Source organism: Somniosus microcephalus, chromosome 5 (genome assembly GCF_052327205.1).
Source record: "Somniosus microcephalus isolate GS21.2 chromosome 5, FLI_Smic_1.0, whole genome shotgun sequence".
NCBI classification, from domain to species: Eukaryota; Metazoa; Chordata; class Chondrichthyes; order Squaliformes; family Somniosidae; genus Somniosus; species Somniosus microcephalus.
Window position 1 is genome coordinate 103,396,832 of NC_140991.1, and position 18,534 is coordinate 103,415,365.

At 43.6% G+C, this 18,534-nt stretch overlaps 1 protein-coding gene across 1 annotated transcript in view; it reads left to right on the top strand.

Moving 5' to 3' along the window:
- Positions 1-18,534, top strand: part of lancl2 (LanC lantibiotic synthetase component C-like 2 (bacterial)) — a 55,030-nt gene that overhangs the window by 12,340 nt on the left and 24,156 nt on the right. The window contains exons 3-4 of the mRNA XM_085988058.1: positions 17,062-17,269; positions 17,713-17,860. Coding sequence (XP_085844184.1) covers positions 17,062-17,269; positions 17,713-17,860 — 356 coding nt within the window. The remainder of the gene's footprint in view (positions 1-17,061; positions 17,270-17,712; positions 17,861-18,534) is intronic.

Sequence of the window (18,534 nt, forward strand, 5' to 3'; positions counted from 1 at the left end):
TCGCTATGCTGCGCAACCTACATCTTCCGTTCTGGCTTCTTTGCTGTGCTCCCACCATGCATATCCCCGGATTCGGTTTAGAAAATATGGTCACCCTACTTTAGGAGGATGGTGTCGTGAAAGTGATGAACCTCTGTCTGGATAGGCACTAACCATTCTTCCTGGATCCTCTGCTCCTGGGTAAATTCAGCTTCAGCATTGGTAACTATCTGGACTAGAATCATAGAACGGCTACAGCACAGAAGGAGGCCTGTTGGGCCCGTGCCGGCTCTCTGCCAGAGCACTTCAGCTGTCCCACTCCCCCGCCCTTTCCCCTTAGCTGGCTTAAATCTCACCTCCCTTGATCCAAGAGAAACTTGCACATCTAAGAGACACACTTGTGTCTACCTGTATCTGGCTGATAGATCTGTACAGTCTTAACTTCTGTAACCTTTTCTCTGTCAGAGATGCATTCCATATCTTAACAACCCTCTGGGGGAAAAAATTTCTACAAAGTTCCCATCTAGTTCTTTTGCCAATTATTTTAAATCTATGACCTCTGGTTACTGACCCACTTGACAGAGGAAACCGTTTCTCCCTACTTGCTCTATCAAAACTGCTCATAATTTTGAATACCTCTATTAAATCTCCCCTTCACTTTCTGTGCTCAAGAACAATCCCAGCTTCTCCAATCTCCACACAAATCATCCCTGGTCTCATCCTAGTAAACCTCCACTGCACCATCTCCAAGGCCTTGACATCCATCCTAAAGTATGGTGCTCAGAATTGTACACTATACTCCAGCTGAGGCCTAACCAGTGATTTTGTAAAGGTTTAGCATGACTTCCTTGTTTTTGTATTCAATTCCCCTATTTACATAGCCAGATGTCTCATACCCTTAACTGCTTTACCAACTTGCCCTGCCACCTTTTTAAGGATTTGTGTATATGCACCCCCAGGTCCCTCTGCTCCTGTACCCCCCCCCCCCCCCCCCCCCAAAAAAAAAAGTATTATTTAGATTATACTGCCTCTCCATGTTCCTCCCCATCACACTTATCCACATTAAATTGCATCTGCCATGTGTTTGCCTGTTTCACCAGCCTATCTAAGTTCTCCTGAAGTCCACTAATATCTTCCTCACTATTTACTATTGCCAAGTTTTATCATCCACAAACTTTGAAATTTTACTCCCTACACCCAAGTCCAGGTCATTTATATATAACCAGAAAAGCAATGGCTCTAATACTGACCCCTGGGGGAACCCACTGCATACTTTTCTAGTCAGAAAAACATCCGTTCCTACTCTCTGCCTTCTATCCCTTAGCCAATTACATGCCCAAGTTACCACTGTCCCTTTAATCCCATGTGCATCTATTTTCTGAATTAGTCTATTATGTGGTACTTTATCAAATGCCTTTTGAAAGATTGTATATACAGCATCCACTGCATGACCTTCATCAATCCTCTCGGTTACTTTATCGAAGAACTCAATCAGGTTAGTCAGACATTTGCCTTTAACAAATCCATGCTGGCTGTCCCTTGTTAACTCGTGCTTCTCCAAGTGAGAACATAAGAAATAGGAGCAGGAGTGGGCCATTTGGCCCTTCGAGCCTGCTCCACCATTCAATAAGATCATGGTTGATCTTCTACCTCATCTCCACTTTCCTGCACTATCCCCATATCCCTTGATTCCCTTAATATTCAAAAATCTAGCGCTCTCTGTCTTGAATATATTCAACGACTGAGTCTCCACAGCCCTCTAGGGTAGAGAATGCCAAAGGTTCACTCTTTTGAGTGAAGAAATTTCTCCTCCTCTCAGTCCTAAATGGCTGACCCCTTATTCTGAGATTGTGACCCCTGGTTCTAGACTCCCCAGCCAGGGGAAACATCCTCCCTGCATCTACCCTGTCGAGCCCTGTAAGAATTTTGTATGTTTCAATGAGATCATCTCTCATTCTTTTAAACTAGAGGATATAGGCCTAGTCTACTCAATCCTCCTAGGACAATTTCCCCCCCCCCCCAAATCCCAGGAATCAGTCTGGTGAACCTTTGTTGCACTCCCTCTATGGCAAGTATATCCTTCCTTAGGCAAGGAGACCAAAACTCTACACACTATTCCAGGTGTGGTCTCACCAGGGTCCTATATAATTGCAGTAAGATGTCTTTACTCTTAGACTCAAATCCTCATGTAATAACATGCCATTTGCTTTCCTAATTGCTTGCTGTACTTGCATGTTAACTTTCAGTGATTCGTGTACAGGGACGCCCAGGTCCCTCTTAACACCAGCATTTCCCAATCTCCATTTAAAAAATACTCTGCTTTTCTATTGATTTTTGTCCTTGACAATGGTCTCCAGTAGTTTTCCTACTGCTGACGTACGACTGACCGGCCTGTAGTTATCAGGTTTATCCCCCTTCTATTTTGTGTTTGAACAGGTGTGTAACACTTGCAATCCTCCCATACCCAAGGAGGATTGAAAGATTCTGCTTTCTCCACCCTTCCCTCAGCAATCTAGGATGCATCCCATCTGGACTGAGTGACTTGTTAACTTTTAGTGATGTCAGCCTATTTAGCACCACTTTTCTATCTTTTTATCCTATCCAATATCTCTACTCCCTCCTCCTACTGCGACATTAATAACTTATATAATCATAGAAATTTACGGCACAGAAGGAGGCCATCCAGCCCAGCATGTCTGCGCCAGTTGAAAGAGCTATCCAGCCTAATCCCACTTTCCAGCACTCGGTCCGTAGCCTTGCAGTTTATGGCACTTCCAAGTGCATATCAAAGTACTTCTTAAATGTGATGAGGGTTTCTACCTCTACCACCCTTTTGGTGATTTCCAGACCCCCACCACCCTCCTGGGTGGAAAAAAGTTCTCCTCAACTCCACTCTAATCCTTCTACTAATTACTTAAAAAATATGTCCCCTGGTTATTGACCTCTCTGCTCAGGAAAATAGGTGCTTCCTATCCACTCTATTTAGGCTCCTCATAATTTTATACACCTCAATTAAGACTCCCCTCAGCCTCTTTCAAAGAAAACAACCCCAGCCTATTCATTCTTTCCTCATAGCTAAAATTCTCCAGTCCTGGTAACGTCCTCGTAAATCTCCTCTGTACCCTCTCTAGTGCAATCACATCTTTCCTGTCATGTGGTGACCAGAACTGTATGCAGTACTCTAGCTGTGGCCTAACTGGAGCTTTATACAGTTTAAGCATAACATCTCTGCTCTCTTATTCTATGCCTCGGCCAATAATGGAAAGTATCCCATATGCCTTCTTAACCACTTTATCTGCCTGCCTGCTACCTTCAGGGATCCATGGACATTCACTCCAAGGTCCCTCTGTTCTTCTACATTTCTTTGTGTTCTACCATTTATTGTGTATTCCCTTGCCTTGTTAGCCCTCCCCAAATGCATTACCTCCCATTTTTCCAGATTGAATTCTATTTGCCACTTTTCTGCCCACCTGACCAGTCTATTGATCTCTTCTTGCAGTCTACCGCTATCTTCCTCACTATCAACCACACGGCCAATTTTGGTATCCTCTGCAAACTTCTTAATCATTCATTGATGTAGACCACAAAAAGCAAGGGACCTAGTACTGAGCCCTGCGGAACCCCACTGGAAATGGCCTTCCAGGCACAAAAAAGCCTGTCAACCATTACAATTTGTTTCCTGCCACTGAGCCAATTTTGGATCCAACTTGCCACTTTCCCTTGGATTCCATGGGCTTTTACTTTTTTGGCCAACCTGCCATGTGGGACCTTGTCGACTATATCAAATGTGCTACTCTCCTCATTACCTCTTCAAAAAATCAATCCAGTTAGTCAGACCCGACCGCCCCATAACAAATCCATGCTGACTCCTTGATTAATCCGTGCCTTTCTAAATGACGGTTTATACTGTACCTCATAAATTTTTCCAATTTTCTCACCACCGAGGTTAGGCTGACTGGCCTGTAATTACTCGGTCTGTCGCTTTCTCCCTTTTTTGAAACCATGACACAACGTTAGCAGTCCTCTGGCAGCATGCCTGGAGCCAGAGAGAGTTGGAAAATGATGGTCAGAGCCTCCACTGTTTCCTCCCTTGCCTCACTTAACAGCCTGGGATACATTTCATCTGGGCCTGGCGATTTATCTACTTTCAAAGATGCTAAACCTCTTAATACTTCCTCTCTCTCTCTGTTTATCCCATCTAATATTTCACACTCCTCCTGAACTACAATGTCTGCATCATCCCTCTCTTCTATGAAGACAGACGCAAAGTATTCATTAAGAACCATACCCACGTCTTCTGCCTCCACACACAGGTTACCTTTTTGGTCTCTTAATAGGCCCTATTTCCTTTGTTCTCTTGCTCTATGTATTTATAAAACATCTTTGGGTTTTCCTTGATTTTACTTGCCAATATTTTTTCATAGCCTCTCCTTGCTTTCCTAATTTTGTTTTTAATTTCACCCCTGCACTTTCTATACTCCCCTAGGCTTTCTGCAGTATTGAGCTCTCGATATCTGACAAAAGCTTCCCTTTTTTCCCTTATCCTACCCTGTATGCCCCTTGACATCCAGGGGGACTCTAGATTTGGGAGTCCCATCCTTTTTCTCTGTGGATACATATTTGTTCTGAACCCTCACTGTCTCCTCTGTGAATGCCTTCCACTGCTCTAACGCTAATTTACCTTCAAGTAGCTATTTCCAGTATACTTTTTTGCTAAATCACATCTTTGCTTCTTAAAATTGGCCTTTTCTCCAATCACCTTTTACACCTGGTCTATTTTTGTCCTTTTCCATAACTATGCTAAATCTAACTGAATTATGATCACTACCACCAAAATGCTCTCCCACTATTACCCGTTCCACCTGCCCAGCTTCATTCCCTAAAACTAAGTCCAGAACTGCCCCCTCTTGTTGGGCTTGTTACGCACTGGCTAAAAAGGTTCTCCTGAATGTATTTTAAGAATTCTGTACCCTCCATTCCTTTTACACTAATTCTATCCCAGTTAATATTCAGGTAGTTAAAATCCCCAACTATTACGGCCCTATTGTTTTTGCACTTCTCAGAAATTTGCCTACATTTGCTCTTCTATCTCCCTCTGACTGGGGGTCTAGAGTACACTCCCAGCATTGTGATTGCCCATTTTTTGTTCTTCAGTTCAAGCCATATGGCCTCATTTGATGATCCTTCTAATATATCATCCCCCCCCCCCCCCCCACAGCTGTAATTGTTTCCTTAACCAATATTGCACTGTCTATTTTCTAGCCTTTGCTTCCTCTGCCTTCCAAACTCACTAATTTTACTGCCTTCCATTTCCAGCTTTGCTTCTTTCCCTACTAAACCTAGGCTCAGATTCCCATCCCCCTGCCAAGCTAGTTTAAACCCTCATCCCTCTTTCTCTTTTCGCCCCCCCTCCCACACACACAAAGATATTGATCCCGGCCCTGTTGAGGTGAGACTCGTCTGGCTTGTACAGGCCCCAGAACCGTTCCCAATGCCTCAGGAATCTAAAGCCCTCCCTCCTGCACCATCGCTCCAGTCACACATTCATCTGTTCTATCCTCCTATTTCTATACTCACTCGAGCGTGGCACCTGGAGTTATCCGGAGATTACTACCTTTTGAGGTCCTGCTTACTAATCTCTTTCGTAGCTCCCTAAATTCTACCTGCAGGAGCACATCCCTTTTTCTACCTGTGCCATTGGTACTGATATGGACCACAACCTAATATGGGCATTCACCCTCCCACCTCCGTGTCCTGCAGCCGCTCAGTGACATCCTTGACCCTGGCACCAGGGAAGCAACATACCATCCTGGAGTCATGTCTGCAGCCACAGAAACGCCTGTCTGTTTCCCTAACTATTGAAGTGTCAGCTGTGGCTCAGTGGGTAGCACTCTCTCTCTCTCCTGAGTCAGAAGGTTGTGGGTTCAAGTCCCACTCCAGAGACTTGAGCACAAAAATCTAGGCTGACACTCCAGTGCAGTACTGAGGGAGTGCTGCACTGTTGGCGGTGCCGTCTTTCGGGTGAGACGTTAAACCGAGGCCCCGTCTGCTCTCGGGTGGATGTAAAGATCCCGTGGCACTATTTCGAAGAAGAGCAGGAGAGTTATTCCCTGGTGTCCTGGCCAATAGTTATCTCTCAATCAACATCTAAAAAAACAGATTATCTGGTCATTATCACATTGCTGTTTGTGGGAGCTTGCTGTGTGCAAATTGGCTGCCGCGTTTCCAACATTACAGCAGTGACTGCACTTCAGAAAGTACTTCATTGGCTGTAAAGTGCTTTGGGATGTCCGGTGGACATGAAAGGCGCTATAGAAATGCAAGTCTTTTTTTAATTGAATCCCCTATTGCTATAGCATTTATTGACCTTCCTCTTCCCTTTCCACCCTCTTCCCCCACCCCGGACAGCTGAGCCACATGGTGTCATGTCTTGGCTCTGGCTACACTCCCTAGAGGAACCATCTAGGGAGTGCAGCTGTAGTACTGAATACTGGTTAGAGAGCAAGATGCACTTGGGATTCCTACACTACCTGCCTGGTCTGGCTGGTGGTCGCCCATTCCCTATCTGCCTGCAAATTCTTGAACTGTGGGGTGACCCCCTCCTGAAACGTGCTGTCCATGTAGCTCTCAGCCTCGCGGATGCACTGCAGTGATGCCAGCCACTGCTCAAACTCTGAAACCGGGAGCTTGAGCTCCTCCAGCTGATGACACTTTCTGCTCGTGATCGTTCAGGACATGTGAAGCATCCTGGACTTCCCACATGGCACAGGATGTGCATTTGACAGTACTCTGGTGCCCTGCCATGCCTCTATTTATTAGACTAATTAAAATTCTTAGTTTAACCTACTGACCTAATGTAGCGAGAAAAGGGCAAAGGTAATACTCACTAACCAATCATCTACCTGCTGTCCTGTGACATCACTCCTTGATTTTTTTTAAATGTTTTTCTTTTGGTTTTGCCAAATATATCTTGCCGCCTCTGCTGCTGCTGGCTCCTGCTCAGGTCTGTACCCGATCCTGGACCTTCCCTGCCGCTCTACGTTGCTGCTGCTGGCTCCTGCTCAGGTCTTCGCTCTGTCAAAAAAATAGCGGGGCTTGCCTGGGATCCCCTTCATCCTCTTCTTTTGTGAAGACAGATGCAAAATACTCATTCAGTACCTGTCATGTCCTCTGCCTCCACAAGAAGATTCCTTTTTTGTCCCTAGTCAGCCCCGCCATTCCTTTAACTATCCTTTTTAATATGTTTATAAGATTTTTGGGTTGCCTTTGTTACTTGCTAATCTTTGCTCATACTCTCCCTTTGCCCTTCTATCCTTTTTCAGTTTCCCCTGCACTCTCTCTATTGTCCCTGGTTTTCTATCATATCCTGTACTTGACATTTGCCATAAACTTTTTTTTTCTGTTTTATTTTAACCTCTATTTCTTTGGATGCCCTATCTTTCCTCCTTTATGGGAATATGCTTGGTTTGTACCCATAGTATCTCTGCCTTAAAGGCCTTCCATTGCTCTCTTACTGTTTTCCTGACCAATCTTTGATTCCAGTCCACCTGTGCTAGAACCCTTCTCTTGTCACTGGAAGTGGCTCTCTGCCAGTTGGGTATTTTCACCTTTGATTTTTCTTTGTCCCTTTCCGTAACAACTTTAAACCTAATTATGTTAAAATGTTCTAATCATCACTACCCTGGTGGTATTGGTTTCCTGATTTCTTTTAATAAATAAGCTCATACATGTTACTTGTCCATGTTCAATAGGAATTTGCATTGACTGTTGGGACGCACATCTCCACCTCACATTTTCTTTTCTCGTTTTATTACTTGGCATCTTTCTTTTTAAAAAAAAAAAAAAAAAAAGAGGTTTGCATTTATATTACAGCTCCGAAACATCAAAGTTCTTGAAGCACAATGAATTGCATTTGAAATTAAGTTCCTGTTTATATGGTAGTACTATTGTATGACGGGAATAGCTTATAAGTTTAGTTTGGCTATCCATTCAATGGCCTTTTGAGATGCTGAGTGGAGAAATGAGGTGCCTCCCGCAACAGATCTTAGTGTGTAGGTTGATGTGATGTGTTCCATGGTCTGGGACTCATGGCCACAGTCGCACTTCGGGTCGTCCCTCATCTTCCACTTGTGTAGTAGGTGGCCGCATCACCTGCAGAAGGAAACGTTGTGTTCTTTCCTGGCAGCAGCGTTATTCAGATGGAACGCCAACACAACTGTCTTCTCTGGATTGGGGCGGAGGTACCAGGTCCGGAAGTAGCATTCCAGTAGGTCCAGATCGCTTTTGAGCGTCCTGCTTGCTTCCTCTAGTGTTGATGCCTACGTCAGCACGTTATGTCATCGGTATAGGCGAACTGCCAAGATTTGGTGCAGGGCATGCCCGCTGTATAGATGTTGAAAAAGGCTGGTGCGAGCACTGACCCCTGTGGCGGAGCGTCCATGATCCACTGGTCTTATCACCAAGATAGGTGCGGAACTTATAATTGCTAGTTAGGGTGTTGATAAGCCCGAGAGTCTTGCAGCATTGGATGATTATTGAAAGCTTCAGTAGCAGGCTTTTGCACCAGACGTTGTCGTATGCCGATGACAAGTTTATGAAGGCAGCTCCAGTCTTCAGCTGCTTCTGGAACTCTGCCTCAATGTTGGCAGTGAGTGCAAGGACCTGGTCAGAGAAGTTTCTTCCCTTTCTGAAGCCCGTCTGCTCATTTGGGAGGGCGGCTTCTAAAGAGGTTTTATCCGGTTAAGACAAGCCGTTCAGCCACCTTATAGACTATAGACAAGGCGATGGGGCAGTAGCTTTCGGGATCGTTGGCTGGTTTTCCTGGCTTTAGGATGGCAACGACTTTGGAATGTTGCCAGACTTCTGGGATCATCCCTATGTCAAGGATGTTTGAGGAGAGTTTGGCAAGCCGCATCCATCCATTTGGGCCCTGGTTCTTGAGGAATTCTGGCTAGATGCCATCGATCCTGGCGCCCTTCCCAGACTGTGGCTGTCGGTGCTGTGCCACCTCTTTGGTGGTGCGCAGAGCGGCTTTTTGTTATGGTATAAACGCACCAGCTATTTTGTGCCCATAGTCCCGCAAACAGCAAAGTGATGAATGACCAGTTGGTTGATGGAGGAATCTTGGCCATTAGGAGAACTCCTTGTTCTTTGAACAGCATCATAGAATCTTTATATTCCACCTGAAGCAACAGAATAGGCAGGTGGGACCTTTACAGTCTGATCTGAAAGGCAGTGCAGTGTGCTTAATATTGCACTGGAGTGTCAGATTTTAGGGGCGATGTGAAAGGTGATACATGAATGCAAGTTTTTTTTCTCCTTTTCATTTTGTTTTCTTTTTTTTCCCCCCCCTTAATTATTTTAAACACAATGGCCCAAAATTTGCGATTGGAGGCTTCCCACGGGCAGATACCTCCAACCTGTGTAAAATCTACTCATTTACCTGGTGGCCTGGGAGGTATGGAGACTTGCGATCCTGGGCGCCTCCGGGTATGCGGGCAGAGGCCCACGTATCCCAGGGGCGCATGGGGTTCACAAGCGCCCATGGGATTGCGTAGGTTGGCCCAACCAATAAAAGGGATCACTTAAATATACAAACACATGAAATCAATTTTTAAATTATGTATTTAAAATTAATTAAATATTTTAAACATTTTATCTGGTGGGGGGGGGGAAATTGTTTTAAGGGGGCTAAAAATAAACTTACCTTATTGGACAAGTTTTTAATGTATAAATGAGAATTTTATTTTTCTATTTTTAATAAAAAAAACATTTATGCTGGTAAAAGCAGGCCTTGCGCTTGCTTTTACCAGGCGTAAGAATTTCACAGACATTCAGCGGATGGAAGTTGGGCAAATAACGCAACTCTCCGCCTGCAGAGGCCCTTCTCCCGGGGATGAGGATGATCGATCGCAAGTTCCGGGTTTTAGCGCATGCACTTCGCATGCCTAAACCCGGAACTTGTGCAGCCCCTATGGGCACATAGACACCCGTAGGGGTTGCAGAATACGGCCTAATATCTTTGGGGAATACAGCCCATGTTTACGTCATGATGATGTTCCTTCATCCCTGGTATCATCATGGTGAATTGTTGCTGGGCTCCCTATTTACTTCCAAAGCTGGTGTGTCTGAACTGAGCACAAGATTCCAAATTCATTCTGACTGGTTGTCTGTATAATAACAGTTTGCATTAATATAACACCTTCTATAAAGAACATCCCAAAGCACTTCACAAATAGGCATAGAGAAAATGGGTATCGAGCTAGGAAGGAGATAAAATGGGAGGTCTGGGAAGAAAGAGCTTCTAGAAGAGAAGATTTTTAAAGTTGGAGAGAGTGGTTTAGGAAGGGTGTTTCAAGAGTAGAACTGAGGTGCCTGAAGGTTCTGTCACCCATGCTAGGGTGACAGGACAGTAAGGGTTCACAAAAGGCCAGAGGCAGAGGAACACCGTGTTCAAGAAGGATGTAATTGTAGATGTTGAGTGGAGAGAGAGCCATTGAAGAACTTCTAGAAAAGCACCAAGATTTTGCATTTAATGCTTTGGGGATGGGAGGCCAGTGTAAATCAACAAGGATGAGGGTGATGGGTAAACAGGACTTGGTGCAGGACGGGATACACGCAGCAACATTTTGGACAGGTTGAAGTTTAGGGAGAGTGGAGAGACTGAGGCCAGCAAGGAGAGCATTCGAGTTTCCAAATCTGGAGGGAACAAATACATGTACGGTGAACCCTATAATTAGGGACACTACGGGACTTGCATCAGGTGCCTCAATGGTCAACTGAATGAGCCAAATATTCAGGGATTGGCTGTATCTCCTGCAGCGTTCCTTCTATTTTTCACGCTCACCTGGGATTGTGCCTAATTCAGGAGCCCTGCCAGCAGGATGTAATTTCAGTTCATTTTCTGTTTGTTGAATTTCCTAGTTCATTGCCATCCCCACGTTCTTTTCCATTTGAGGGAAGGATGTCCTGATCCTGGAATCTGCAACGTTGTCAGCCTGCTTAGGTCGAGGTGGCCACACAAGACCAGGCAAAGGGGAGGTCAGGGAAAAGGGAAAACCATTCTCTTCATCTCTTGTCCCGAACCTCCAGTCTCCATCTATGCCCCCCATCTTGAGCCCCCCCCCCCCGCAATTTTATACACACAGCCTTTTGTAATGAAGATCTCTTTACTCAGCGTCCATAGCAGCAGAGAAATCATTGTGATAGAACTGTGCAAGCATTCAATTTGAGATGGAGCGATCTCTCTCCCACTATGCATGCTGGGTAAAGAGATCTCCATTGCACAAAAGCTGTACTCTTTCACCTGCTACCGCCACACACTTACCTGCATGTCCAGTGTTTTAAGTTGTAAGCAGACTTGGTGTATTGAAGGCTGTTAATAGTTCGTAATTTGCGAGTGTCCGTGGTTGCAAGTTATTTGGGACTCTCGGTAAGTGTCCCTTTCTTGGGGTGTCCATTTATACAGGTTTCACTGTATAAGGTTTTCAGCTGTGAAGAAATGCAGGTGCAAGCGAGTGGTCTTGGTGATGGATAGGGTATGTGGTTTAAAGCTCAGCTTGGCAAACAGAATGCCAAGATTGTGAACAGTCGGGGAGGGGATGTAATCGATGGTAGGGGGTGGAATTTGTAGTGAGGAACCAAAGATGATGGCTTCCGTCTTCCCGCTGTAAAGCTGCAGAAGTTACGACTCATCTGGTACTTGATGTCGGACAAGCAGTCTGAGATGGAATTAGTTGAGACGAGTGGTGGCGAAGTGGAGCTGGTTATCATTAGCAAGCGTATGAAAGCTGTTTCTTTGTGGATGATGTTGCCAAGAGGGAGCATGTATATAAGGATAAGGAGGGAGCCAAAGATCGATTATTGGGGGACCTTTTGAGGTTTTTATGTAAGAAAGGGATGAGAATCCATTGCTGAAGTACTGGCTGCATTCAGATAAATAGGCGGAAACTGCACAAGGGCAGTACCACAGAGTTGGGCAGTGAAGTAGAGGGAACGGAGGAGGATGGCATCCATTCCTTTTATTACTGCTACTTTGAAGCCTAGCATCCCCTTAGTCACATGACAGCATCCGCCTTGGGATATTAAAAGCATTATATAAATGCATCACTATGTCACTTTTTGCATTTGTGAGCTTGCTCTTAATGAGTAATATACCTGGATCCTTCGATCCCTTTAGTGCTTCCCTATTCAAACTCTGTTCCCATTTGCCATTTTGTATGCAAAGTGTATTACTTCACATTGTTGCATTAATCTGTCATTTTGCAATTTTCTATTTGCTTCACTTCCTAGATTAATTATCCTTTGTAAATTTGGATGTAATCTGCTCTATTCCCAAATCCAGACCATTTTATATAGAGGCCTGCAGCACAAATGCTTCGGGACACCATTTGTCACTGCCAGCCAATCCAGGAAAGCTCCTTTATATACTGTTTCCCTCTGGCTTTTCAACTAATTCCCTGTCTATGCTATGCCTTAATTTTAGCTAGTAATCTCTTGTGCAGAGATAATTCTCGTACTCCTTTACTTGCTAGGGTAAAATTGATGTGCACAAGATTGATGCCAGTTGGTAGTTCCTATAAGGGAGAAGAGTCAAACTTGGATAATGGTCATGGTGGGAATAAAGAAACACAGAAGATAGGAGCAGGCCATTCGGCCCCTCGAGCCTGCTCTGCCATTTAATGAGATCATGGCTGATCATCCAAATTCAGTACCCTGTCCCTGCTTTCTCCCCATATCCCTTGATCTCTTTAGCCTTAAGAAATATATCTAACTCCTTCTTGAATATATTTAATGAATTGGCCTCAACTGCTTTCTGTGGCAGAGAATTCCACAGGTTCACCACTCTCTCTGGGTGAAGAAATTCCTCCTCATCTCTGTCCTAAATGGCTTACCCCTTATCTTTAGACTGTGACCCCTGGTTCTGGACTCTCCCGCCATGGGAACATCCTTCCTGCATCTCGTCTGTCTAGTCCTGTTAGAATTTTATAAGTTTCAATGAGATCCCCTCTCATTCTTCTAAACTTTAGCGAATATAAGCCTAATCGACCCAATCTCTCTTCATATATCATTCCTGCCATCCCAGGTATAAGTCTGGTGAATCTTCGCTGCACTCCCTCCATGGCAAGAACATTCTTCCTCAGATAAGGCGACCAAAACTGTACACCATACTCAAGGTGTGGTCTCACCAAGGCCCTGTACAACTGCAGCAAGACATCCTTGCTCCTGTACTCAAATCCTCTCGCTATGAAGGCCAACATACCATTTGTCTTCTTAACCGCCTGTTGCACCTGCATGCTTACCTTCAGCGACTGGTGCACAAGGACACCCAAGCCTCGTTGCACTTCCCCTTTTCCCAATCTATTGCCGTTCAGATAATAATCTGCCTTCCTGTTTTTGCCACCAAAGTGGATAACCTCGCATTTATATCCACATATGGCAGATGCAGTATAATCACCCAACCTGTCCAAATCGTACTGGAATTTCTCTGCATCCTCCTCACAGCACACACGCCCACCCAGCTTCATGTCATCAGCAAACTTGGAGATATTACATCTAGTTCCCTTGTCTAGATCATTAATATATATTGTGAATAGCTGGGGTCCTAGCACCAATCCCTGCGGTACCCCTCTAGTCACTGCCACTCAAAAAGACCCGTTTATTCCAACTCTTTGCTTCCTGTCTGCCAACCAGTTCTCTATCCAAGTCAGTACCTTACCCCCAATCCCATGTGCTTTAACTTTGCAAGCTAATCTCTTATGCGGGACCTTATCAAAAGCCTTCTGAAAGTCCAAATAGACCACATCCACTGGTTCTCCCTTATCTATTTTACCAGTTACATCCTCAAAAAATTCCAGTAGATTAGTCAAGCACGATTTACCTTTTGTAAATCCATGTTGACTTTGTCTGATCCTGTCACTGTTTTCCAAGTGCTCTGCTATTACATCTTTTATAATGGACTCTAGCATTTTCCCCACTACCGATGTCCGGCTTACCAGTCTATAATTCCCCGTTTTCTCTCTACCACCTTTTTTTAAATAGTGGGGTTACATTAGCTACCCTCCAATCCATGGGAACTGTTCCAGAGTCTATAGAATTTTGGAAGATGACCAGCAATGCATCTACTATTTCTAGGGCCACTTCCTTAAGTACCCTAGGATGTAGATTATCAGGCCCTGGGGATTTATCAGCCTTCACTCCCGTCAATTTCCCTAACACCATTTCCTTACAAATACTGATTTTTGTTCAATTCCTCCCTCTCATTAGACCCTATGTTCCCCAACATCTCTGGGAGGTTATTTGTGTCCTCCTTTGTGAAGACAGAACCAAAGTATGTATTTAATTGGTCTACCATTTCTTTGTTCCCCATTATAAATTCCCCATATTCCAACTGCAAGGGACCTACGCTTGACTTCACCAATTTTTTTCTCTTCACATATCTATAGAAGCTTTTACAGTCAGTTTTTATGTTCCCTGCAAGCTTACACTCCTACTCTATTTTCCCCCTCTTAGTTAATCCCTTTGTCCTCCTTTGCTGAATCCTAAACTGCTCCCAATCCTCAAGTTTGCTGCTTTTTCTGGCCAATTTATATGTCCTCTGCTTGGATCTTATGCTATCCCTAATTTCCCTTGTTAGCCACGGTTGAGTCACTTTTTTTGTTTTTATTTTTATGCCAGACAGGGATGAACAAACTCTGTAGTTCATCCATGTGATCTTTAAATGTTTGCCATTGCCTATCCACCGTCAACCCTTTAAGTAACGTTCCTCAATCCATCCTAGCCAACTTGCGCCTCATACCATCGTAGTTTCCTTTATTTAAATTCAGGACCCTAGTCTCTGAGTCAACTACTGTACTTCACTCTCCATCTTAATGAAAAATTCTATCATATTATGCTCGCTCCTCCCCAAGGGGCCTCGCACAACAAGATTGCTAATTAATCCTTTCTCATTACATAATACCCAGTCTAAGATGGCCTGATCTCTAGTTGGTTCCTCGACATACTGGTCCAGGAAACCATCCCATATACACTCTCTGGGAATTCCTCCTCCACAGTATTGTTACTAATTTGTTTAGGCCAATCTATATGTAGATTAAAGTCACCCATGATAACTGCTGTGCCCTTATTGCATGCATCTCTAATTTCCCGTTTAATGCCATCCCCAACCTCAGCATTCCTGTTTGGGGGTCTGTATACAACTCCCACTAATGTTTTCTGTCCCTTGGTATTTCTCAGCTCTACCCATACAGATTCCACATCAGAGCTAATATCCTTCCTTATATTGTGTTAATCTCCTTTTGAACCAGCAATGCTACCCCACCTCCTTTTCCTTTTTGCCTGTCCTTCCTGAATATTGAAAACTCCTGAATGTTGAATTCCCAGCCTTGGTCACCCTGGAGCCATGTCTCTGTAATCCCAATTATATCACATCCGTTTACATCTATTTACGCAGCTAATTCATCCACCTTATTACGAATGCTCCTTGCATTCAGGCTTGTTTTTTTTTTAACACTTAGTCCTTTTAGCATTATTATTTACTGTGGCCCTGTTTGATGTACACCCTTGATTTCTCTGTCTTTTACTTCTATCTTTGCTTCCCTTTCCTGTCTCCCTGCACAGGTTCCCAACCCCCTGTCATTTTCGTTTAAACCCTCCCCAACAGCACTAGCAAACACTCCCCCTAGGACATCGGTCCCAGTCCTACCCAGGTGCAAACTGTCCAGTTTGTACTAGTCCCACCTCCCAGAACCGGTTCCAATGCCCTGGGAATTTGAATCCCTCCCCCTTGCACCATTCCTCTAGCCACATATTCATCTGAAATATCCGTCTATTTCTACTCTGACTAGCACGTGGCACTGGTAGCAATCCTGAGATTACTACCTTTTTGAGGTCCTATTTTTTTAAATTTACCTCCTAACTCCCTATATTCAGCTTTTAGGACCTCCTCTCATTTTTTACCTATATCGTTGGTACCTATATGCACCACGACAACTGACTGTTCACCCTCCCCTTCCAGAATGCCCTGCAGCCGCTCTTGAGACATCCTTGACCCTTGCACCAGGGAGGCAACATACCATCCTGGAGTCTCATTTGCGGCTGCAGAAACGCCTATCTATTCCCCTTACAATAGAATCCCCTATCACTATAGCTCTCCTGCTCTTTTTTGTCCCGTCCTGTGCAGCAGAACCACCCATGGTGCCAGGAAGTTGGCTGCTGCTGCCTTCCCCCAATAAGCCAAAGGGTGAGTAATAACAACTTGCACTGATATAGCATCTTTAATGTAGGAAGATGTCCCATGGTGCTACACGGGAGTGTAATCTGACCGATATTGGAAGGGGTGACAAAGCCTGGTCAAAACGGCAGGTTTTAAGGAGGGTCCTAAAGGAGGAGAGAACCCACCTAGACTCGCTCGTTCTCCACATCTGTCTCTGAACCTGGACATTAGTTTAGCGGTGCTCCAAGCTGACTCCACCCTATCTACATATCAAATTTATCCCATCACGGGACCTCTGACTTTAACATTGGCCTCTCTTATTGTCTGCTTCCAATGTTGAAGAGACAAATTATTGAAATCTATCAAGAAAATTTAGAAAACACAAATTCTTGACACTTTTTTAAAGTTGAGAAGTAGTAAGTTATTTCTTTAAAGTACAAAGGAACTTGTATTACATTTCTAAAAGTCAAATACAGCAAGGTAAAGTGAGCCCATTTAGCTTGATATTCTGGATTTTTCATGCCAACATTTTGATGACAATAGAAAGAAATAAAAACAGAAAATGCTAGAAGGTCTGTTCGCATCCGTAAAGAAAGGAAACTGGCTACGTTTGGGTGTAAAGATAAAATGTTTAGGTCCCCTCAGCTCTTCTATATTGGTTCATATCCTGCAGATTAGAAGCCTTTTGCTAATTTTGGAAGACGTTGCCTGCTGGATGAGCTTGTCTGAGTTGATGATTACTGATGTGAGACCATTTTAAAGGTTTAGTATTTGATAGTTTGGAAAATCAGTGTGCCATTTTTAAATTGGAGATTGTGGGTGGGCTCAATTTAACTACAAAGATAACCTACTCTTTTTTTTGGTACTAGGGATTGCCCTTCTTTATCTGCAGTGCTTCCGTGTAACACAGGAGAAAGTACATCTCCAACGATCTCTGGATCATGTGAAGAGGACTCTGCGTAATCTGAATGGTAGAAGAGTCACATTTCTGTGTGGTGATGCAGGACCATTAGCTGTTGGTGCTGTTGTACACCACAAGCTGAAGAATGAAACTGAATCACAGGAATGTGTCACAAAGTAAGGACATAGATTCTGATATGTTTAGAAAGTTCAATGTTTAACTTATTTCAAAAATACTCCAGTCTGGTTATCTGAAATTAAAAGTTTACCATTTAATTAAATTAAGGTAACTGATTCTCCTAAATATTTCTCAGTTGTGATTTAAAAATGTATTTTTGGATATGGGGTTTGTTGTGGAGGGTCTGAGCAGAGCTGATACTCTAATTTTTAAAAATATTTTTAACTCTGCTGAACAATAATTTGAAATGTATTTTTCTTTTAAAGGCCACAATGCTCTTTTTAACTAATCCAGATGATGAAATTTTAAACCAATGCTTTGTGTAGAATATTTTTCTGTCCAGAATGATTTAATATTTTATCATGGTAACCCTCAAGGGACTTATTCAGATGTGTAACTGTTTACTTTTTTTGATGCTCATTATTTTTCTTGCTCCTGTTAGATTGTTACAACTGCACAGAGCTGTTGTAAGCTTGGATTCTGATATCTCAGATGAGCTTCTTTATGGCCGAGCTGGATATTTATATGCTTTACTATATGTGAATGCTGAGATTGGGCAAGATACTGTTCCCTTTTCTGTTATTCAGGAGGTAAGAAAACTACTGTTTGCTTTATAGGTTTAATTTGTAAATTCATTAACTACAGGATTGATTTTGCATGTGTTTACACTTCTTACAAGAATCAGCTTTGCTCAATTCATAATATTCAGGGTGCAAACTTTACTCAAGGACTTGAGCATATACCTAGGCTGACATTTGAGTGATCTACTGATGGAGTGCTGTATTGTTGGGAAAGCTGCTTTTGGATGAGATGAGGTCCTGTCTGCTTGTTCAATTGGATGTAAAAGATCTTGATGGCACTATATTTGAAGAGGAGCAGGGAGTTTTCCCAGGGTCCTGGCCAACATGCTTCTTCAATGGACAACACCAAAAAACATTAACTAGTCATTCATGTCAATTGCTCTGAGATCATGCTATGCGCTATTGGCTGTAGTGTTTTCTTTTGTAACAGTGACTACAAAAATAATCCACTCCTGAAGGTGTTACAGTAAACTTTTTTCTTGTCAAAATACAGTTAAGGGAAGGAAAAACATGTGTGCTGATCTCTGTAGACAACCTCAGAGCTCTTCTTTCCTGTGGGCAGACCAGAATGAAGGCATGTGGCACCCATTTGCTGTTGGACACAGTAGTGTAACCTTGTTTATATTCCAATGCTATTGGGCTGCTTCTAGGATAATGCTGTAACATAAGTGCAGCATTGTTAC